The 24,566-nt window shown below is 40.7% G+C and overlaps 2 protein-coding genes, 1 long non-coding RNA gene and 2 other non-coding genes across 5 annotated transcripts; 3 read left to right on the forward strand and 2 right to left on the reverse strand.

The window, feature by feature from the left end:
- Positions 1–12,954: 12,954 nt before the first annotated feature.
- Positions 12,955–15,559, forward strand: LOC141658501 (uncharacterized). Its single transcript, XR_012549284.1, has 3 exons — positions 12,955–13,220; positions 15,215–15,351; positions 15,443–15,559. It is a non-coding gene; the product is annotated as an uncharacterized LOC141658501 (long non-coding RNA).
- Positions 15,560–15,673: 114 nt separating this feature from the next.
- LOC141658502 (uncharacterized) lies at positions 15,674–16,879 on the forward strand. Its single transcript, XM_074465440.1, has 5 exons — positions 15,674–15,768; positions 15,915–15,989; positions 16,070–16,152; positions 16,252–16,318; positions 16,566–16,879. Exons 1-5 carry the CDS (start codon positions 15,700–15,702, stop codon positions 16,698–16,700), a joined length of 429 nt encoding a protein of 142 aa, XP_074321541.1. The 5' UTR covers positions 15,674–15,699; the 3' UTR covers positions 16,701–16,879.
- Positions 16,880–18,116: 1,237 nt separating this feature from the next.
- LOC141587442 (F-box/LRR-repeat protein 13-like) lies at positions 18,117–19,544 on the forward strand. The gene has a single exon (XM_074408928.1). The coding sequence runs from the start codon at positions 18,117–18,119 to the stop codon at positions 19,542–19,544; it is 1,428 nt and encodes a 475-aa protein (XP_074265029.1).
- Positions 19,545–20,045: 501 nt separating this feature from the next.
- Positions 20,046–20,118, reverse strand: TRNAA-CGC (transfer RNA alanine (anticodon CGC)). Its single transcript has one exon. It is a non-coding gene; the product is annotated as a tRNA-Ala (tRNA).
- A 2,359-nt stretch (positions 20,119–22,477) lies between these two features.
- Positions 22,478–22,551, reverse strand: TRNAV-AAC (transfer RNA valine (anticodon AAC)). The gene has a single exon. It is a non-coding gene; the product is annotated as a tRNA-Val (tRNA).
- Positions 22,552–24,566: the final 2,015 nt, after the last annotated feature.

The following is a 24,566-nucleotide window of genomic DNA, read 5'->3' on the forward strand; positions in this document are numbered from 1 at the left end:
TGCAAAAGCAATATATAGGATCATTACGAAGAGGATGACGTACATTTAGTGTGAAATTCCTAAGAGATAATGAATTTTGCTCCCAAAGTCTAACGGGATTAAAATACTCTATCAAGTCTCGAATAATAGGGGGAAAAAACGACTCCTAAAAGCAAGGATGTCATACGGGCGAGGAGACAGAACGAATGTAGGCATTCTCATACCCATATTAATTAGAAAAATTACATGCCCTTAGTTGTCACAAATAAAATTTTCAAAACCCTAGATCAACTTGTGTAGATCTTAAAATAGTTCGTTCCATATAAATATTGTATTCTCGTTTATTCTATAGTTTTCAAATATTTTTGATGTTTTATTTATCCATGTCTAGCTAACACCCATGGTTGACATGATTTAAAATTCAGTTTGAGTCTGAAACTTTATTTATATTCATTGCATCCAAGATAAAAGAGATATAATTGGGCAATTGTGATAGATTTTTCTTTTGATCAATTTTTTTCTTATTGTAGAGTTAGCAATTTTCTTATATGGAACGCTATTTATTTTGAACCAATTGCTTATTTATTCTATTTCTCGTGATTATGGTAAATACGTACTTTGTGTTACAATGTCTCATTGCTAATATTTATTCTGAACCAATAGCTATTTATTTTATTAATCAATTTTATAAAAAAAAAATGGAACATGAGATTAACTCCTAACAATAGGTTTAAAAGTAAGTAAACATATGCCAAATAAAATATCAAAAAGAAATTAATTTGATATTATAAAGGTCAAAAGATCATGAAATTAAAAATCTCATATTTAGGCTCTATTTCGAAAACAATAAGCTTAAATTTATCTGACCAATTTTTTTTTTTGTTGTAAGTATTTGGCGGATAAATTATTTACCAAAATAAGCGAAACATGTGAGAAATAAGCTGCTGTTTTTTTAATACTTCAATTTATAATATTAAATATGGAGTACTCACTATGTCCTTTTATGCCATATTATCGAAAAAGGCTATCTTTCGGTTAGTTTAAAAATCAGATTTTATTTAATCGCTTAACTGGTCGGTTCTGAATTTTCAGTTATCTTTTAAGCTCGTTTTTTAGGTTTTAGTTAATTTTTACAATGAAATATTAGACATGGTATATGAATAATGTGTATGACATTAATATACCATATAGTTAGTTACATAGTGTATTTTGAGTATGTAGCACCTACTATTTCGTAATGGTTAGATTACTTAGATATATGCTGGCGGTATATATGGAATTTTGTAGTAGATGAAATTAGGTAATACTACTAATATAATGCGTGAGTCTAGAACCGATCATCAATTCATCGTATGAATAACACCATGAGTTGTTCCATTGTTACACAAAAGTTTTGAGTTGTTTAACCCCCCAAATTCTACTTAAGTTTTTCTCGGTTTCATTCATCTATCTAATGATCTCCACATTCTTATAAGAATGTAATTCATACTTCGTGTAACTACGTAAGATTACACTACATCATTTTAACATAAAACTTTAATAAAATAAATTCATCTCTTATCCGCCAGCTTCTTAAATTTTGATGCTATAATACAAACTAAAAATGCATGAGACCATAAGTGAGGGAAAATAAATACGATAACTTGAACTATTATGAATTTCTATTACCTATTTGCTAATTTTAATATACTTATATTAGAATAATTTTATTAAAATATATTTGATCTACTTATATTAGGATAATTTTATTAAAATTTATTTTAAATACTAAGAAATCTACTTTTATTAGGATAATTTTATTTATTTAATTTTTTCCGAAATCTACTCTTTTTAGGATTTCTAAAAAAGTTGGACTCTCTAATATCGCTCGAAAAGTTCCTGCTTTATATATATGTATTGATTCAAACTCATACCTCATAGTATCTTTTTGAGTTTCCTCTTACGCAACTCGTAGGCTAGTAGGGTAGACCAACCAAACTTTTATAAATCATGAAATAGATGTTGTAACGGAGGCGTCCCGTTACCTAATAGTTACTGTAATTGATTAAGGTGATAAGAACAAAAATATAACAAATAACAAATAAGGATGACACACAGATATACGTGATTTATCAGTAAAATAACTGACTACGTTCACCAGAGAACAAATTTTACTATTGTGGAGATAATAGTACAAAAGCAGACCGGTATACACGCGCTACTAAAAGCCAAAATTACGTATATCCCACCCAAAAATCATGGGCGGATCTAAGGTGCCCGGGTGGACACGTGCCCACCATGAACTTTTAGAGATAACGTTTTTATAACTAATAGAAATAAGTAATAGGTTTATGTGGTTTAATTGGTAAGCTCTTTAGTTGACGGTTGAAAGGTCCTAGGTTCGATTCCTAGTGTCCTAAGTTTTTGTTCTTCTCTACCATTAAACCACTTGTGTTTAGTAGTCATTTAAATATAGTATACCCTATGATAGGAGATATTATTCATTACTAATTACAAAGTGCATTTATTTCAAATTTTACAAAGTGCATTTATTTCAAATTTAAATATTTCAGAACAAATTTCAAAATACAATGCTAATTTTTAAACAAAAAAATTATTAAAATTAGTTATTTTTATATTTTTTGGGAGGAAAAAAATCCGCAATAAAAAAATGCAGTTTACAATAAAAAAGAATATATTGGAAAAAAATTTGTGCCTCTCCTTCAATAAAAAAATGCAGTTTACAATAAATGCACTTTGTAAAATAAGAGACCTAGACTAATTAAAAAATAAAAACTATTAAAAAATTAATTAACTAATTTTCTAATACAACCAAAATACCAAAACTCACCAAAAAAAACCATCCTACTAATTAGGAAATGACGTGGGATCCATGTCCACTAACTTCCAAGATAGCAATTCACATAAATTCACGCATATATGCATGAAGTCAGGTCCAAGGGCAACAACACCGCACACGGACCTATATCCGTTTCTTCATCTCGCCTTACCTTAATCTGTCTTCGACACAAATTCAATTCATAAATTCCCTAACAATAGACAACTCCACCCATCGACTCTTTACCCTATTGTCTTTCACAAATCACAATAGAGAGACGACAAGAGGGAGAATGAGAGGCGAAGGCGATTTACCTAACATGGCTACCGTATTCCGTCTCCCGGATGATGATCCAGACTACATCGAGCTGCTTGAATTGAACGATAATGGACCTTTTCCACCACCAATTCTCACTAATCCTGAGTTTTTCCGTAACTCTTCATTTTCTTTCGTTTTAGACTTTCGTTTTTATATATGCTTTTCTATTTAATAAATAATTTAGGGTTTTTGAATTATAACCTTGTATGTAGGCAGGGGCGGACCCAAGATTTAATGTATGGGGTAGCAAAAAAAAAATTACTCTATATATGCATGTAAAGGGATTCGATCCCAGGGCAATTGGTGGAAAATCAAAGCCTTTGCCATTGAACCAGAAGATGTTTATTGTACATTTAATGGAATAATATCTACTTATCTACTGTTCAACAATAATTAGGGTAGCAAAAATCCGTCTTGTAAACCATTTTTTTTACGTTTGGGGTAGCGGACGCCACCCCTTGCTACTAGGTGGGTCCGCCCCTGTATGTAGGCCGTCAAGCGCTTGGATTCTACCGTAACTTTAATGATGTTAATGATAATTATGATTATTCAACCTATCTTGCCCGGAAGCTGGCTTGCACAAATTCGCCATATGTTGTTGCTCTTTCCTGTGGACAAGGTGAGATTTTTTTTTTCCTTTTTTATTTATTATTTTTTTTTTCTGATGACTAAACTGTTTATTTTTATTTTCAGGCGAACATAAACGAAGCTCCTCTGGAATCATAGTCGAGTTCAAGGGAACAAAAAAGATCCTAACTTCTAGCTATATCACTTTCGGAGGGCATTCAAATGCGAGAAATCTTAAGGTTATATCTATTTCGGCTTTCGTTTACAACAAATTAAAAAGAATTGTATGAATTTTAATTTTAATTGGAATTTTTTTTACATGTTTGTATGGTTACTCGCTAGTGTCAAAAAGTCCTTATTCAATATAGTTGAGCTTTGTTATTGATGGGGCATATTCTGCACCGCTGACCAAGTCAACATATTGAGCAAGGTCAAGGATATCCACAGCAAAGTCAACGACTTAGACAGTCTAGCCGATGCAACCCATCGGCTGTCACTGGGGGTCGGCACTGGCAACCACCACCGGGACACATATCCGCGTACTCATATCCAAGACCCTCTGCCGGCCTGCCATGGGTCCATCGGCCGAGGGTAGAACGGTCTTTCCACCTGCTAGCCACTTGGCCACTTGGCCACTACGTGACAAAAGGTGAAAGTCTATAAATACTCCTCAACCTTCATTGAGGAAATGATCCATAAATTAACCTAAGAATCACTATTCATCTGGTAATATCTTTCTTATCTCTCTACAATATATCCTTAGCCAAGTAATAACAACTTATCCCTCTAAGTTCACTGACTTGAGCGTCGGAGTGAGTACGCTTGGCACAAAGCCAAACCCTCAGTTCGTTCATTGTTGCAGGAGAGGCCGAGAGGAACGATAGAGACGAGGGATCCAACTCAAGACATCATTCTACAAGCCACGGGTGGTAACAATACTTGCTCTGGAATTACACCCGGAACAATTGGCGCCGTCTGTGGGGAATGCACTAGAAGCTAGTCACATTCATTCCCAAACAAAAAAAAAAACATAAGCAAAAAAAAAACCCACCCCAAAAGCCAAGAAGATGTCGAAACAACAAGAGGCATTCGTGACTGACGAAACCGAATTCTACCAAGATGATACCGTCCACAAATCTGGAGTTGTGCAACCCTCCGCCGGTCAAGTGATTCAACCGGAGTACGGGATGCCAATAATACCGAGACACTCCGTGCTGCCGACCAGTCACCATCATGGGGCATGTGGTTGACGCAAAGAAAGCGAAGATGCTCCCGGACCTAATTGGGAGTACGCGGCTCACACCGTCACGCCGACAAGAGCGGTGGAAACCGTCCAGGAGGCCAGGGCCCGAAACGTGACCCCAAGAAACTTGAACGGAGCATTAGGAGAAGCTGACCCTGTCAAGACACCGGAGGAGCCCAAAGTGGTCGTGGTAGACCTAAGTCCTTCTCGCACTCGTGAGAAGACAGCGTCGCCGCGGCACACCCCGGAGGAGCGAAAGAAGCCCAACTCGTCAGAGTTGGAGAAGAAGCCCGACTCACCAGAGTCGGAGGAGAAGTCCTTCTCGCTACGAGGAGAGAAGCCGGACTAGGAATGCGAGGAGCCGATCGCCGCGTGTCATTCGACATGTGGTCGACCCCCTCGGTGCCTACGTCCTAGATACCCGGTGCCGACTAAGTCGAAGTTGCCACCTATAGCATACAAAGGGGAAGGTGACCCGACCGACCACGTCGAGGCTTACGAGTCTCACATGTCAGTATGGGAGCAACCCGATGAGGTTTGGTGCCGAATCTTCCCAACGACACTGCATGGGATGACACAGAGTTGGTACAAGGGGCTACCCGACGGGTCGGTATACTGTTACGCCGACCTAAAGGACGCGTTCCTAGCCCAGTATTCCGCAACAAGAGGAGGGTCGTGGAGACATCGGACCTCGACTATCGAGACGAGGGGAGGCGAGTCTCTCCGAAGTTATGTGAAGAGGTTCGACGCCAAGGTTCAAAGCAAATTCGTGAGTGAGCAATGAACCGGCACCTTCGCGGCGATGAAAGGCCTCCCAAGGAGAGACCTAAAAACGAGCTCATCAAAAGCGGCGGTCGACCTTGGACGCCGCCAGAAATGGTCGATCAAGCCATAAAAGTGGAAGACTATCACAAAACCCGGGTAGGCCCTAGCGAGGCGGACCCTCGAAAGGAAGAGCGCCGGGAGGACAACCGGATGAAGGACGCCGTGACAATAACCGGTCACGATCGGTGAAAGACGCCGCGACAATAATAGGTCACGATCGACAAGTCCGCCAGAAACAAAGCTCGGCGGCGCGGGGAGTTCGGGAACGTATTACAAAGATCGGTACAAAGATCGCACCCCCACCGGTCGTATCGGTCGCGGAGGTCTTCGCCCGAGCAAGAACGAGGGCGGAAGTGGGAAAGGCCCCCAAGCCGGAAGGGAGACGGTGACACGAGCCGATCTTTGTGAGTACCACGGCCACACCGGTCACCTTATCGATAAGCGCCGCATCTCGAAGAATGCCAATGAAGAGCCGATCCGGAAGGGGAGCCTCGGCAAGTACGTTGCCAAAGGCCAAAAGACCGACGCCGTAGTTCGGATAAGAAATCCGTCTTGAACGGATAGGAGTGATCCATGTTGTCATCGGGGGCAACGAGAACGGAGGGTCCGCTCATGGGCACAAACGGCACCTGAACGAGCTATATCAGGCCATCAACTTTGTGCCCAACACAGCGATCCCCTCTTCCAACATCCCCGATATGACTATTGGAAGGAAGGACTACGGGGGAGTCATCGCTCCTCACAGCGACCCACTTGTAGTCAATTTGGACATATCCAACCACTTGGTCAAGAGGTGCCTGATTGACACAGGCGCCTACACGAACATCATGTTCAGAGAGTGCTTCCTCAGCCTCGGCCTGAAAGCCAAGGACTTAAGCCCCTGCACCAATCCTTTGTACTGGCTTCTTCTCCTGGGCCGGCCTGGTACCACTGGGGTCAATCAGACTGCCGATGATGTTCGGCGAAGGGAACGCGGCTAAGAATGTCCTAGCTGAGTTCGTGGTCATCGACGGTTCGTCCGCCTACAACGTTCTCATAGGCCGAGTCACTCTGAGCGAGGGCGACGCAGTGATGTCCATCCGGGCCCTAACACTGATGTATGTCTCGGACCGTGGGGAAGCGCATAAGCTCGTCTCCAAGGACGAGAAGGACGAGGTGGTCAACGTCCAGATAGCTGCCAGAGGATGCAACATACAATACCTCAAAGTGGCAAAGAAGTCAGAAAAAGGGAAAAGTCCATCCTTACAACAGGAGGGCGACCTCATGGATGCAACTAGCGGCTGACTGGGAAGGTGTGCCTTTGATGAGCCATTAGAACGCTGGTAATCTCGGGAAAACTTTGTATAGCGGCGGAGGTGTCCAAGATAGCTGTGGGCACCCCAACGCATGTTTATACCTAATGAAAAATCGTCCAAGTCTTCCATCAAAGTGTCCATTTTCCCCATAAGTCACCAGCAATAAGAAGACGCCGGCTCACACTGTCACACCGACAAGAGCGGTAGTCTCCATAAAGAAGCAGGCGCCGTCGCAGTCACCCCAAGTAGTAGACGCCACGGCAGTCACCCCAAGAGGTTTGACGCCGTCGCAGTCACTCCAAGTGGTAGACGCCACTAGCGATCATCAAGAAATAGACGCCGGCTCACACCGTCACACCGACAAGAGCGGCAGATCATCAACAAGAAGCAAAGCGCCGTCATATCACCCCAAGTAGTAGACGCCACGGCAGTCACCCCAAGAGGTTTGACGCCGTCGCAGTCACTCCAATTGGTAGACGCCACGGCAGTCATCAAGAAATAGACGCCGGCTCACACTGTCACACCGACAAGAGCGGCAGTCATCAACAAGAAGCAGGTACCGTCGCAGTCACCCCAAGTAGTAGACGCCACGGCAGTCACCCCAAGAGGTTTGACGCCGTCGCAGTCACTCCAAGTGGTAGACGCCACGGCAGTCATCAAGAAATAGACGCCGGCTCACACTGTCACACCGACAAGAGCGGCGGTCATCAACAAAGAAGCGAGTACCGTCGCGGTCACCCCAAGTAGTAGACGCCACGGCAGTCACCCCAAGAGGTAGACGCCGTCGCAGTCACTCCAAGTGGTAGACGCCACGGCCGTCATCAAGAAATAGACGCCGGCTCACACTGTCACATCGACAAGAGCGGCCGTCATTACCAAGAAGCAGACGCTGGCTCACACTGTCACACCGACAAGAGCGGCAATCACCCTCAGGAAACAGACGCCGCGGCAGTTACGGCCAGCGCATTAGATACTCGCAGAAACGATCAAAACGCCTTAAAAGCGTTTAAACACAGTTGGGATGCGCACTCTAAACTGCCTTGGCCAGGCCGAGGCGGAAACGAAAAGACAACTCAGACGAAGACGGAAAAAGACCTCGGCCAAGCCAGAGGCAAAGTGAAGACGCTAAGTACAGTTGATACGCTCAACTATTAGCGCAAGGAAATTCAAAGTGAGGTAAAGACCTCGGCCAAGCCGAAGGCAAAAGAAACGAACTCTTATTAAAAATGATAACAAAGTTACAAGTAAGGAGAATACAGACGACGGCCGTCCCCATAAGGATAAGCCAAAACACAACCTACCAAAGTTGTACAAAATACAGGGAAAAGAAAAGAGAAAAGTTACAAATATGTCATTTGGAGCGCCAAAAGATGGCAGGGCGGAAGGGCTTAATAATTGGCTCCCGAACAGCAGTGGTTATCCGAACGCCGGGTGAGCTCGGCGACAACCGCCCGCCTCCCTATGCCTTCTTCGCTTGCCATCCGCAAAGCAGGCAGATCTTCTTCGATGAGCAACCCGGCAGTTTTCCTAGCAGCCTCAGCTTCAGCAGCCTCAGCCTTAGCCTCGGCAGCCTCAGCTGCCCTTGCCCTCTCGGCTTTCTCCTTGGCCGCCTTAGCCTTCTCAAAGAAGGGTCGCATTCTCCACGGCCGCCTCTTCCTCTATCTTCACCCTCACCGCCTCCTTGGCCTTCTCTGCCACGGCCTTCTCCTTAGCTTCGAGCTTGTCGTCAAACAGCTCGTCAAATTTGCCCCACGGAAAGGAACCAGCAAGAGGGAAGAGATCCTCAATCACTTCCCTGGCGGCTTCTTCGGCGGATCCGAATTCGGTGCACATGTTAGGGAGCATGACGGTTTGGAGCATCTCAATGTCCTCCTCCTTTTGTCTAATAATGGCCTCCTTGCTCCGAATCACCTTCCACTGGATCTGAAATTTGCCCCTAAATTCATTCCTCTGCTGGAAATAAAGGTCGGCGTGCCTCTGAACAAGGTCACACTTCTCCAACAGCTTTGCAACTTCGGCCGCAGCAGCCTCGGCCTTGGCTCTCTCAGCAAGGACCTCCTTTTCAGCGTCCTCCCGAGTTTTCTCTCGGCCCAAGAGCGCTTCTCGATCATCTCCCTAAGCCTCCGCTCATTGAGGAGATCCGGCCGCCTTCGCGGCCACCCTCTTAGTGGCATTAAGCTCAAGAGCGGACTGAGCCACGGCCTTCTCTTGCTCTATAATACGAGCACCGGTCGGCTCATTCCATCTCGCCGGCTCCTCGATCAACCTCGCGCTTTCCGCTACAAGTTGGGAGGGGGCTTTTCGGGATGAAGGGTCACAGACGTTTCGATCACCAGACTGCGGCCGGGAGGAAGCCTTACGGGATGAAGAGTCGGTGGTGACGCTTCGATCACCACTGCGATCGGGAGGGGAAGCCTTTCGGGATGAAGAGTCAATGGTGACGTTATGATCACCGACTGCGCGGGTTTCTCCTCCACTTCTTTGCTCATTAAGAGCGACGGCCGACGGCGGCGTCGATCCGCAAAATTTAACGAAAGCATCGTATCAACATGCATAGACATGCCGGAGAGCCCGTCATCGGCGCCTAATGAAAGCTAAATCGAGCCACAGAATAGATCAGTACCATGCTTGGCCTTCTTGGCCGGAGGACGCGTTTCCTCGCCCGGCAGGCGAAGCAACGGCAATGGTAGAGGCTGTCTCCTTTCTCTTACGGACAAGGGGAGACCCCTCCTCATCGAGTCCTCCCATTGGTGATATCAACGATCTCCACCGTTACCTTACGAACAAGGGGAATGGGAGGTGGGGCGATGTCGACGCCATCGCCGCCGAAGACTTTGTTTTTCGCGTGTGGCGCGGCATGTTACTAACAACCTTCGCCTGGGCCTCCACCACATTCAAGCTCTTCACTGCCGATCCATGAGATCATTCGGCGACGTCCCTGCGGTCATGGGTTAGAGCCTTGGGATGCAAGTTAACAACGGTTTTATCTTTGTGCAGCCCCATTCTCCGGGAGGATATCCTCGAGACAGTCCGGTCCAAAGTGGTGCGAAGGAAACAAAGCAAGAGTTAAGTAGAAGAAATAAATCGAAGTTCGAGAAACGGGGAACATTGAGAGCGGTGATGGGCCTCACACCGACCCCACTCACCCCGTGCTAGGGCCGGTATGAGGCCGACATGGCAAAGCGGCTCATCCCGGAGGATGATCGCGTCTTGGGAATCCATCTTTTCGGCACCCCACTCTTGTCCGCCTCAAAGAGCCTCATCGCCGCCTTCTCATCCTCCTTAAGAGGGACCTTGCCGCATCCATCTTGAGCTTTTTCCGGGTGACCCATCCGTCGTGCTCCGCCCGAGTCTCACACCGCAAATTAACTTGGTCTTTGAAAGGAGCGGGCGGCGGATAGTCATCCGGCACCTTAACGTACACCCACCGATCTTTCCAGTCCTTGCAAGAAGTAAGTTTGTCAACGAGAGACATAACCCCGCTCCGTTTGCACACTCGTACCATCCGACGCGGCCAGAGATTGATGGCCGGAGATGATGAAGCCGGCGGAATAAATTCACCGTTGGGGCCTCTCCCTTGAAGAGACAAAGCCAGACAAAGCCGACTATGGTCCTCATAAAGCAAACGGGTGCGGTTGGCAACAACAACGTTCATGGCCCTAATGATGGCCATAACGTACTCATTCGGCGGAACCGGAGCCCGTACTCAAGTGCCGCATGTATACGCCGGTGTAGCCCGGTGGAGGGCAACAGACGGCTGATCCTACTCGGGGATAACAATTTTGTATCCCCTACCAAAGGAAAAATGGCCCTCGAAAAATTTCTCACGAACACAATTTTGGCGAACTTATGGGTCCAAGCACGGTCAAGGCGGACCTTACAGGCGTCGCCGTGATCCATAACGTACTGCCTCCCCTTAGGACGAGCCCTTTCAGCAGCATCACCAAAGTCGTCTGCGTCATCATCGACATCATCGTCGTCCTCCCATTCCTCCAAAATTTGAGGATCAACTTCAGGAGAAGGAGACCTAGGGCCCCCAGACCTTATCGGGATGGCGTCTGGTTTCTCCTCCTCATCAAGACGCGACGGGGAACCCCCCGGCGTAGAAGTGCTAGTCCCGGCGTCAGCAGAAGACATGATAGCAATGACTACTTAACAAAATAAGAAGTGAGGAAATTTGTTCGTTTACCTTGAAGAAAAAACACTCGCCGGAGTAACAACTCTGAAAATTGGAAGACAAAGAAGCCCTTGAAAGTTTAGAGAGAAGAAAATTTTGGAGAGAATGAAATTGGTGGCCAATTTCACGGAATAACTGCCTTATTTATAGGGAAAAACCCATGAAGAAGGACCAATCAGAGAACAGCCCATGAAGCGCCAGCCAATCAGCAAACAGACACGTGTCAGACATGCAACCATGGAAAGTCAATCGTCGCAACAGTCAAACGTCAATCAATGCAACAGTGATCAAGCGACTTCAACACGCCCTTTCATATCTCTGCCTTTTCATCTTCCTCAACAAATTCCTAGGTATCTGCTCTCCGCCGGCCACACGATCAACCAAGCTAGGAAGCACCGGCCTGGGGGCAATCAAAAACAACCGGCACTCCCAACCCTGGTCTCGGCCAGCGTCACTTTCTTTTCCACATCGGATGCCCTTTACACATCCATGTGGAGGGGGGTTATGGTACGGCCTAAGAAGAACCAGGCCGAGGAAGAAGAAGCCGGTACAGAAAAGTTGATGAAATTACTTGCGCAGAATATACGCTCAGCATACATCGGAGCCCATACCACGGCATAGACTACGCTGGGGGCAAATTGATGGGGCATATTTTGCACCGCTGACCAAGTCAACATATTGAGCAAGGTCAAGGATATCCCAAAACAAAGTCAACGACTTAGACAGTCTAGCCGATGCAACCCATCGGCTGTCACACTGGGGTCTCGGCAGCAACCACAGTAGGGACACATATCCGCGTACTCATATCCAATACCCTCTGCCGGCCTGCCATGGGTCCATCGGCCGAGGGTAGAACGGTCTTTCCACCTGCTAGCCACTTGGCCACTACGTGACAAAAGGTGAAAGTCTATAAATACTCCTCAACCTTCATTGAGGAAAGGATCCATAAATTAACCTAAGAATCACTATTCATCTGGTAATATCTTCCTTATCTCTCTACAATATATCCTTAGCCAAGTAATAACAACTTATCCCTCTAAGTTCACTGACTTGAGCGTCGGAGTGAGTACGCTTGGCACAAAGCCAAGCCCTCAGTTCGTTCATTGTTGCAGGAGAGGCCGAGAGGAACGATAGAGACGAGGGATCCAACTCAAGACATCATTCTACAAGCCACGGGTGGTAACAATACTTGCTCTGGAATTACACCCGGAACAGTTATAAAGTTATCGAGCTCACGGTGGAGCTAGTGGGCTAGCAGAGGCGGCCGCCCCAATGACGGATGAAATTTTCGAAGTTTTTAGTTAAATTTCCGAATTTTTTTCGAATGTACCTTATGAAATTATTTGTTCGCCCCCCTAAAATTTTTCACCCCCTAAGTTCAAATCCTCGTTTCCGCCACTGATCGAGCTTTACTAACAAAATTATCGAGCTATGATACAAAGTTATTGAGTTTGACAGAATAATTATTAAACTCAATAATTTTGTAAAATAGCTCAATAACTTGTAAAATAGCTCAACAATTCTGTGTAAGAGTTCAATAATTTTTAGGTGGTTGTACAATGCTACTCTACAACTGGTTGTAGGATAATATTGATGGTCAAAAGTAGTGTTAACAACTTCAAAGTTGGATTGATTATGAGCTAATTACCAAATTCTAGTTGGTCATAACAAAATTTATATTTGAACAAAATAATAAATGAAGAATTTTGATTAGTTTTATTTTTATTTCAGGTTGAGATTCTTTTCCACAGCGGGAAAAAAGTAGATGGCAAAGTTTCCTTTGTCGATGAACTCCACGGAATTGCTCTCATCCATGCAGACTTAGATAGCCAAAAGGGGGCTTTTCTTTCTACAGAGTTGGTTCCTTTGAACGTTGAAGTTATGTCTTTAGGTCGAAATTATGTTTTCGGTCTTATGGCATCACGTGGCAAAATCCAAATTAGGAAAGATAACTTAGTGTCGGATGACTTAATGTCTTGTAGTTGCACTATATCTGAGGTAACCTTAACTATTGTTCATGTTTTTTTTTATAAGAATAAAATTTGACATTGTAAAATCTGGAATTGTATTTACTCTTCCTCATGTTTTTTGTGAATTTGACATTATGCTTTAGTATCTATATCGCACGTGTGTTTGATTTTGAGATAGTTTCTAGGTGAGAAAGTGGAGAGAAATATGTTAGATAGGAGGAAATATTTTGGGTTTGAAAATATTTGATTTGATTGATATCCAATGCTTTGGTATTTCATGGTATGGATAATGATACGGCGTTAGCGCCACCTTCTCTCATGCACCCTTTATTATTGAGGTCCGCACTTATTGCATGTGAGAGGTTGACGCCGAGATTGGGCGCCACCGGGTGGCGCTAACTCATTTTCCTCATGGTATTTATTGATGAATGTACACCCTTTCATATTCTAGGATGCATACATGAATAATCTAGATGCATACATGAATAATCTAGATTCATTTATAACATAAATCATTCTAGAATTTATCTTAAATCTTAATTACTTGTGATGGGGCATATTCTGCACCGCTGACCAAGTCAACATATTGAACAAGGTCAAAGATATCCACAGCAAGTCAACGACTTAGACAGCCTAGCCGATGCAGCCCATCGGCCTGTTAGCCTGGGTCTCGGCGTGACAACCTGCCAGCCGGGACACATACCCGCGTACTCATCTCCAAGACCCCTCGGCGGTGAGTCAACATGGCCCGCCGGCCTGCCATAGGTCCCTCGGCCGAGGGGTAGATCAGTCTTTCCACCTGCTAGCCACTTGGCCACTTGGCCACTACGTGACAAAAGGTGAAAGCCTATAAATACTCCTCAACCTTCATTGAGGAAAGGATCCCACAACTAAACCAAAATACACTATTCATCTGTTAATATCTTCCTTATCTCTCTACAATACATATCTAGCCAAGTAACACAACTTAATCCTTTAAGTTTACTGACTTGAGCGTCGGAGTGAGTACGCTTGGCACAAAGCCAAGCCCTCAGTTCGTTCATTGTTGCAGGAGAGGCCGAGAGGAACGGTAAAGGCAAGAAGGGTTCAACTCAAGACATTATTCTACAAGCCACGGGTGGTAACGATACTTGCTCTGGAATTACACCCGGAACAATTGCATAGACTACGCTGGGGGCAAATTGATGGGGCATATTCTGCACCGCTGACCAAGTCAACATATTGAACAAGGTCAAAGATATCCACAGCAAGTCAACGACTTAGACAGCCTAGCCGATGCAGCCCATCGGCCTGTTAGCCTGGGTCTCGGCGTGACAACCTGCCAGCCGGGACACATACCCGCGTACTCATCTCCAAGACCCCTCGGCGGTGAGTCAACATGGCCCGCCGGCCTACCATAGGTCCCTCGGCCGAGGGGTAGATCAGTCTTTCCACCTGCTAGCCACTTGGCCACTTGGCCACTACGTGACAAAAGGTGAAAGCCTATAAATACTCCTCAACCTTCATTGAGGAAAGGATCCCACAACTAAACCAAAATACACTATTCATCTGGTAATATCTTCCTTATCTCTCTACAATACATATCTAGCCAAGTAACACAACTTAATCCTTTAAGTTTACTGACTTGAGCGTCGGAGTGAGTACGCTTGGCACAAAGCCAAGCCCTCAGTTCGTTCATTGTTGCAGGAGAGGCCGAGAGGAACGGTAAAGGCAAGAAGGGTTCAACTCAAGACATTATTCTACAAGCCACGGGTGGTAACGATACTTGCTCTGGAATTACACCCGGAACAACTTGTATAAGCTTGAATTTACTACATAATTTTAAAAAAATCTCACTTATCTCAACAAAATGAATGTGCTTACTTGCATTTTCTAGCTTATTAGTTTTGGGCTTGATAAATTTCTTATTTTTATTTTATAAGTTTTTACATGCGAGTACTTCTAAAAGAACTATTAAGAGATTTTATTGGCAGAATAAAAGAATGAAACGAATATTGTTGACTGACATTTCCTTTATTTCAGAGCGGTATTGGAGGTCTTATACTTGATAGTTCATCAGGATTAATTATTGGTATGAATGTATATATGCAAAACAAGTCTAGCTTATTTATGCCAAGTACTATTTTGAAGCATTGTTTGGAGCAGTTGTTGGACTATGGGTAATATTATGACATTTTCATTTTCATTATTTTGTTTTTTCTAATTTGATACAATTTAGATTATTTTATAATTCAAATAATATTTTTATAGGAGAGTGGTGCGTCCGTGGCTTGGAATGAAGACAAGGAGTATAAGCCAGATAAAATTGGATGAGTTAGAACTCATTTATCAGAGTTTTCCATCTACTGATGATGGAATTATAGTAGATGAGGTTTGTATTTTTTCAATATTCCTACGAAATTGCATTTTTATTTATATTTCATAATTTTTTCTTATTCTTTTTTATCGTTTTTGAATTTGACCGCGTTTCTAACTTAATTAAGGTGATAAGCGGATCTCCGGCAGAAATGGCTGGAGTTTGTGCTGGTGATTTAATTATTTCATGCAACAGTATTCCTGTTAGATCACCGGTGCAGGTAATACAATTTGTTTTATATTAATCTATTAGTACTTAAGTTTGGGAATCATTTTGTAAAGGTATAAAAAGGAAATTTGGCTCAAAATGATTATTTTCAATAAATTGAGATTTATTATTGCTACTGACTTATTTACGAATAAACAGTTTTCTGATTTGCTGCTAAGAATGGGTAAATCACATTGTGAGCGTAAAGTAAAGAGAAGAGCCAAGGCAATTGAGGTTAATTTAAAATTGGTTATTTTTTTTTTTCGCCGATTGTAGTTGTTATGCTCTATATTTGACGATTAATTTGAAATCAGGTTGTAATACAAAGGCCATCAACTCTTACGACGATTGGTAAAAGCATAAAATTTGAAGCATTTACCCCAAGTAATATTAACAAGTATGTTTTATGGTTTTTGCGTGTCTAATTGTTTTTGTATTTTTTTTTTCGAGGCTTATTATGTGTTTTAATTTTTATGTTTTTGTGTGTTTTTAATAGGTGGCCAGATCTACCTCTTGATATTTCAGATAATAACTGTGGCAATGTCGTCTTATTTAGCTCACAGGTAATCGAATCTACAAAACATATAAAAATATATCGAAATGATTGTAACGTGAGAGTTTTATGCGTAACCAAGCTTGTCATTTATTATCACATGACATAAGGACTCTATTAGGCTTAATATCCATCTCGATCCTAATATTTATTGATATATATCGGCTAAATGACAGATGCATATGGCTGTTAATCATCCTCCACCTGCATCACCCATGGCTCCTCATCTGAGTTATATTCCTGCTGGTTTTGTTCAGGAGCATAACTCAATGCATGCTTTTCCATTTGGTCAACGTCAACCAAATTTTGGAGGTCGTCGTAGAGACTCGATAAGATGGAATCATCATCACGGGAAGCTCCAATGCCCAATGCCCCAAACCACCCTTTTGTAGCCGATAATCCTAGCCGAGCTATGTATGGACATGAGTTTTAGGTACATAATACGAGTAGTAGTTTCGTTTCTTGTAATTGTAGATGTATAAACTTTAAAGGAAACCGAGTTGATCTTTGAAGGATGCTTTTTTTTAAAGTGATTTCAACAATGTTCGAATTAGATCCTTGCATCGAGACATACGAATAAACTTTTATATTATGGCGCCCAATCTCGGCGCCACCTTCTCATATGCACACTATATTACTCCCTCTGTCCCGTTCATTTGTTGTCCTTTTTTCATTTTTGGGTGTCTCAATCATTTGTTGTCCTTTCTATTTTAAGAATGAATTTGATGAGATCATTCACACTCAATTTATTCCACTTGTCATTTAGTAATTGGTTCATTCCCCTTTCCTTGGTCTTTGTGCCAAAACCAAAGGACAATAAATGATCGGGACGGAGGGAGTATTATACTCCCTCCACTTTTTAATATATGACGTTTTGCTTTTTCGAGGCGAGCCTTTGACTTTAATATTTACAAAAAAATATTTGGTAAAAAATTATAAAAATTATACCATTAAATTACTTATGAAAAACTCTTTCATATGAGTATAAATATCACTATATTTAAGCATATAATTTGAGAGATATTGAAGAGAGAAGTGTGTGTCTCGAAATGTGAGAAAGTCATATATAAAAAAATAGAGGGAGTATTAAAATAATAACCGGCTATTCCTTTAATTGCATCCACATACCTAAATGCCCAATAGAGTTTACAAAACATTCGACAAAAGAAAAGGGAGATATTTATGGAGCCACGTCCCAATGGTAATTATGGTCACAATTTTACGGACCGGATGATGTTTTGACATGTTAACACACTCGTTTAAAGAGTCCTTTCACATTCTGAATTCGTCATATGACATCCCTTTAATTTTATACTACTAATACTCCGTAACAGATTAACAAATCTCCAAATTTTTCCGCTTAATCTACGACACTCTACTATAAATAAAATATTTGCCTTTAAATAAATTGATCTTACAATTTTAATGGTAATTATGGTCACAATTTTTTCATAAATTATTGTTTGGCTTTTATATGAACAAAGCAAATTCTATACCCTTTTCAAAATGAAATAATAAATATAATTATTATCAAATTCTCTAATATCTTTATTGAAAAAAACCGCACTTTTACATGGGATCGACACTAATATTATCCGAGTAAATAAAAAAAGAGTATGGGATACGACTTATAAGTGTATAGAAGAAGTTAACAATTGACTTATATCCCTAGCTAGCTCGAAGTGTATAGAAGAAGTTAACAATTCTTGACCATATCATAAATTCACCCTCTCTACTTTCACTTCTTCCAAACCACTCACACTCAGTCTTTACTCTTTCCAAACAAAATTTCAAACCAGCCAAAAAAAATGGAGAACATTCTCAACATTTCCACCCCAAGTATCAGTGGAAAACCCGATACCGACACCGTAGACCGACTAAGCTCACTCCCAAATCACCTTATATCAGAAATCATATCTAAACTCCCTACCGACTCTGCGGTCGCAACATCCATCCTGTCTCGTCATTGGCGCTACCAATGGACTCACATAACCCGCTTTCACTTAACCTCTCTTCATTTATCCAACTCCCACGACCTTAGCTCCTTTTTAACCACTGTCAACAGCATTCTCCAAAAACTCAGTTCATTTCCCAATAATCTACACACCTTTTACCTTAACTTCAGATTCCGTTATCGTAACGTTGACCATATTGACAATGTCAACGCCGAGGAATTATGCCTCACTTTCTTCCCTCCCTTGTTTCACCGCCTATGTAGTTCACACACTGAACGATTCGAGGTTTCTGAACTCAGATTAAGGGATGGAGCTTACCTAACAGTTCATATCCAAAATGCTGCATTAGTTTCTATTTACAGTCCTAGAATCGAGCAGAACACGCTTTCCTTACCGGAATGCATATTCCATAGTACAACACTACTTGAGTTTATACTCACTGCTAGATTTTTACGTAATATTCCGCATTATCTTAATCTCCCTAATTTGAAAAAGCTTACCCTACAGATTTTCGAGTTTGACGGTCAATTAATGCGCACATTTTTCAAATCCTTACCTTTGGTAGAAGAATTGACTATTTCGGCTTGTTTAGGTACTGACCATTTTATTGATATATCCGGTCCCAATTTGAAAATTTTCACTATCATATTTGAAGGGATGGATTCTAAAACCGATGTTTTAATTGACGCGCCAAAACTTGAACACATTTCTATCTCAACAGAAGACGATTTAGTGTTATTTCGCTTTGTGAAAATTCCGATTCATTTGTTGAGAACAACTCTTATGCATTGGAGTTTTCATGGAGAAGATCCAGACGATGTTGCGATATTAGGGATTGTTAAAGCTATTTCGTGTACCAGATCATTGCATCTATGCTGTCCTATAGTAAATGTCATGAATTCTTATAATGTGGATGAAGTGCCGACTTTTCACAATCTGGTCGATCTTAGCTTAGCGCTTTCTAATGTTGAGATTATGTGTGTGGCTATACCTGGTTGGATTTTAGCGAGGGTTAAGACCGTAAAGGTGAGGGAAGTTGTGGGGTATGAGAAAGAAATGAGTTTGATGGAAAACATTCTGAGCAAAGCAAGTGTTTTGGAATTGCTTTGCGTTTTCGTTTTAGATGTTGAAGAACCGAAGATGGATTCAATACAGAAAGAGAGTGATTTTGTCAAGGCGTTGTTTATGCTCCCGAGGGTTTCTTCAAGCTGTGAAATCGAGTTTAATGGGCGTTTTGTACGTGCATCGACTAATGTAGTCGAAAATGCATCACTTACTTAATTATCAAATGTAATAGACTGCTCCTCATGTTAGGCACTTTTCGTTATAAACTTATAATGCTGCAATGAATCAGATCTACCAACTGTTTGTATTGTAGTATGCTTGTGTTTTGAATGATCAATGGTCAATCAACTAACTTTGATGCACTGTTCGGTTGTGTCTAAAACTAACTGAGTGTAGTCATGAGTTACTGACAAAATTTCCAACTCCTCAAATGAACTTGGTTGATAATAACGAGTAAACTTCCGACTTATTCTTACAATAGTAGTGTCGAATTATCTATTTAGAACCTCTCAAAGTCAAAGCGGGTTACTTTTTTCCGCCATTAATTTTGTCTAATTTGTTTAAGAAATTATTTTGGATCGATTAATTTTCTTTTGTCAAAATAAAGTTCACTTAAAATCGAAAAGACCATTAGGCATACCATTAGTACAACATGGTGAAAAGAATAAAGAATCCAAAGGGAAATGTGGAATAAGGCAATCATAATCGGGAAAAAAATGGAGGTGCGGGGAATCGAACCCCGTGCCTCTCGCATGCGAAGCGAGCGCTCTACCATATGAGCTACACCCCCGTTGTTTCTATACATGTAATATTATGTGAATTAGGTTCTGCCAATATTCAATTAGGTTCTGCCAGTATCGCAGAATATATATAGTGACTTTTGAGTCTGCAATTTAGTATTAAGCCATCTAGAATGAGACTAGAGAGTTCAAGGCGACCAATTCAGTAGGCAAGTTCATGCTCTTGAGTTGATGACCGCCAACCATTGGCGGAGCCAGATTTCAGAAAATGTGTGCTACAGAATAGATATGGGAGGTACTTTTTCACATACGGATTTTACTCTATCACATAAGACTTTTACAATATTACCCTTGTCATTTTTTTCATTCCCTCACCCACTTAATTTTTTCCTCTCTTCCCTCACCTCTCATCACCACTTTTGTTCACCATTTCCGGTCACCTCACGATCAGTCGCCACCATTTCCGGTCACCTCACGATCAGTCACCGGTAAACGTTACTCCGGACAAACTAATTAATAATTAATAAGATTATTATATTAAAAAAAAAAAAAAAAAAAAAAGTAAAACAAGCAACAACACAACGAAACAACCCTACAGGAACTACCCTTCCCCACCACGGCACCACCGGACTACCACTATCACTGTCCTAGCCACAACCAGACCAGCCACCCCAGCCGGCGGCCGCACCACCCACTCCAGTCCAGCCAGCCCCCAACCGACAACCCGACACCGACGCAAATGAAGCCAATCGCAGCACTCCGTATACAAGACATCCTCTTTCCTCACCAACGCACCATCCACATCACACCACCGTCCCCGCACCACCGTCGTCACCACCCATAGCCACCGAGCACACCCAGGACAACCGTCAACTACCACCATGCCTTTCACCACCCATAAACCCTAATTAATAAATGCTTTACGTATTAATTTCAATAAAAATTAAACCTAAGAATTTCGATAAGACGTATTAATACTTGTTAAAAACGAAAATTACTACACTAATCGAAGAATTATAATTCATTGTTCAAGTTTTAGATTAATTAGATTGGATAATAGGTAAAATGTATACATAAGAGTTAAATTGATTATAGTTAGGAAAAAGGGTACGATATGGAAAAATTATAAAAAAGTGTATATGAAAGAGTAAAGTTCGTATGTGAAAAAGTAATTCCGTAAATAATAGGGGGCGAAATAGTAACGCAGTAGAGAAAATCATGCAAAAAAATTGAAAGTCTTGACTATAAAATACATATTTTCCCCTGGTTAGGAGAGACAGGGACGGAGCGAGAAACGGATTATAAGTGCACCACAAGCGACATTTTGGATTCCATTTATATTAGGATAATAGGTCCAATATTAAGCCCATTATGGCGGCTACCGTCTAGGGTTTACAGTATCGTCATCTATTATATATATCGTCTATGTATTGTCATCAAATCACATCATTCAATAATACAGTTATCCTTTATGAATTACTCCTTTCTCTATAATCTTAACAATTTACAAGGGAACAATTGTGAGACGACCTTGTTTTAAACTTCTAAGTTAGGGTTGTTCACTGGATAGTTGGAACTGCACAATATGGTCCGTAGCGGACTATATTTTTTTTTTTTTGATAAGGACTGTAGTTTTTTTTTTTGATAAGGACTATAGTTTATTTGATTTAGCAACTTAAGTTAATTCTTTCTTTGGTTCGGACCTTGGTCAAATCGAATGGACAGTGGATCAGACCGCAGATCGAACTACTTTCAATATACTCCTTCCGACTCAACAAATTATTTAGGTTTTATTAAAATACTCCTTACAAAAGAATAAAAGCATAAAGAACCTATTGAATCGGAGGTTATTATGTGCCTATAATATGAAACACAATTTTTTCGAAAAATTAAAAAATTTACGAAGTAGTTAGTTTGTATTGCTATATATTATACAAACAATCATTATAACTACTAAAAAGTAAATTTATAATATTACGTAAATTATTATTCATTGAACACATGTACATAGCCAACATAGGTAGACTACATTTGATTCATTTAGTCTGGTCCAATCCACTCATATATTCGGTCCGTGAAAAGGTCAAGCCAATGTAATTACGTTCAGCTCTTTTGAGTCATCGGATTTAGTCTTTCAATTCACCTAGTTTTGAACAGGACCACGACCGGACCAATGTAGTCGTATGCTTTTCGATCAAACTAGCGTTTTCATAACTTTACAATCAAGTTATTTTACTACTTTGTATTATTGTATAGCCTTTAATTCTCAATATTAAGACTCTCAAGAGTGAAAATTCTCACTAGAGTAAAGACTATACACTATCGTTCTTGGGCAGATTGAGGAACGAACAAGCAAGGTAATATTTCTCTTTTTTTTTTCAAAAAAAAAAAAAGGGTAAAGAAAAAAAATGGCTTCGCCCGGGCTCGAACCGGAGACCTTCAGTGTGTTAGACTGACGTGATAACCAACTACACCACGAAACCTTGTTGTTCTTTAACTGCGCTTTAAATTATATTTAGTTATAGACGTAAATGTTAATCCTGTTTTAATTTTAGCATTTTTCTTGGGCTTTTCGATTCTTAGGTTCCTTGCTTCCTTCATGTCTTCAACTTTGTTTTTCTTTGTGTGACCTAAATCATATGGGTGTTAATAAGTAAGGTAATAGTATGAGTTTTGTAAACCATGAACAAGTTAGAGGATTGAACTTATTGGACTTAACATGTAAATGTAAAGTCATGTTATGTTTGGTTTTGTTTTGTTTTGTGAGGAGTATTTTAATAACGTAGCTGCTCATTTATATACGAGATTTACTTATTCATGTAATTTTTTTCATTAGTTTTTCATTCCATGCCATTTGCCTAGAAACAAAAGAAAAAAAATCTCTCTAATTCTCTCCATCACGAAAATAATCAAATTTATTAAATCCGTCAAATTACAATTATGGATGTTAATTCTCGTATATTGAAGTGTATATTGAAGTTTATAATACATAGTTTTCGGGATTTCCAAGTTCCGAAACTAAAGTGTCTCTAAATCGCAGAGACAGTTTCTCGGTTCAGATAAAGAGGTCTCACAAATTTTGAGAAATAACGGTTGATATTTGAGGTTACCGGTGTACAATAATTATGTTAGAGACAGAAATCGGATATTCGCTAAATTGGTTTAATGCTATTTATTTCGAGCTGAAATTGAATTATGTAACTCTTAAAGTGACCCCTGATGACATGTCATAGAAAACCAGGAGAAAAAGAAACACGACTCCGAATGGCCTCTCGAACTCAAATTAAACACGTTTTTCGGGATGTTATGGTCCCGGAATAAAAATGTCTGTAAATCACACGGATGATTTCTCGGGTCAGACAAAGCGGCCTCACAAAATTTGAGAAGTAACAAAGGACATTTGAGGCTGCCGGTGTGCGATAAACCAATCTTGGCCGCAAATTGGAGGCTCATTAATGGTTTAATACTTATTTGGGGCTGAAATCGAATAGGTTAACTTCTGAAGCGACCCTAGACACATAGTGAAACACCGAGAGAGAAAGAGGCACGACTCGGTACGGCCTTCCAAACGGCTCAAATTGAAGTGATATTGAAAATAGTTTAGATCCCGCGCAATGAATGCGCGGTATTTATAGAGTTTTTATTTTTGTATTACCTAATCATGCTAAATTAATACCTCATTAATTTTTCATATGTCACGTTATTATATTTTGATATAAGGAAAAAAATTTAACTCTAAAATTATTTAAGAAAACTGAATAAAATTGAGCTATAAAATAATATTGATATCTCATTAATTTTTCATTTTGCTCGTTATTGTATTTTATTTCGAGCAAAAAATAAATTAAAACTGAAAATTAATCCAAGAAAATTGAGTAATATACTGAATTTTTTTTAAAGTATTTTTTTATACCGCAAAGTTAATGATTTCAATTTATAAATTCTCTCAATTTTTTCTGCTATGAAAGTAATCAAAACCATTTATAATTTTGTTTATACATAGTATGAATAGTATGAGTTAAGTTATTCTCAAATAATAATATCAATAAAATATTTAATACGTAGTAGTTTATAATCTTATAGCATTATTTATACTTTAATTAAAATATTTAGTGTTTAGTAGAAATTATATAATTTGATGAAAAGAATTATATAATAAAATACATTATAATTATTAATTTCTTTATTATTTAGTGAATACAATTAAATTATCTATAGCTTCCTTATTTAAAAAGATGTTTTTTAAAGAGAAAAATTATTAATTCACCTATTCTTTTTAGTAGATAAGGGATGTACATTACTTTGTTTTGGGGATTCCCTAGGGACTTGGAATACAAATGTCTGAAAATCACATGGAAGATTTATCGGGTCAGACTAAGTGATCTCACAAATTTGAGAAAGAAGAACAGATATTTGAGGCTGCCAGAGTGCGATAAACAAGTCTCAGGCGAAAATTAGATAGTCGTTAAAAAATGGTTTATTAATTTTTATTTGGCTG

The sequence above is a fragment of the Silene latifolia genome, chromosome 6 (assembly GCF_048544455.1).
Source record: "Silene latifolia isolate original U9 population chromosome 6, ASM4854445v1, whole genome shotgun sequence".
NCBI lineage: Eukaryota > Viridiplantae > Streptophyta > Magnoliopsida > Caryophyllales > Caryophyllaceae > Silene > Silene latifolia.

Excerpts from the sequence above, each read along its gene's own strand:
- LOC141658502 (XM_074465440.1), top strand. The coding sequence starts at position 15,700 with ATGGCTGGAGTTTGTGCTGGTGATTTAATTATTTCATGCAACAGTATT. Across the intron at positions 15,769-15,914 it reads CTGTTAGATCACCGGTGCAG|TTTTCTGATTTGCTGCTAAG; the intron begins GTAATACAATTT and ends ACGAATAAACAG. Across the intron at positions 16,319-16,565 it reads TCGTCTTATTTAGCTCACAG|GAGCATAACTCAATGCATGC; the intron begins GTAATCGAATCT and ends GGTTTTGTTCAG.
- LOC141587442 (XM_074408928.1), top strand. The coding sequence starts at position 18,117 with ATGGAGAACATTCTCAACATTTCCACCCCAAGTATCAGTGGAAAACCC.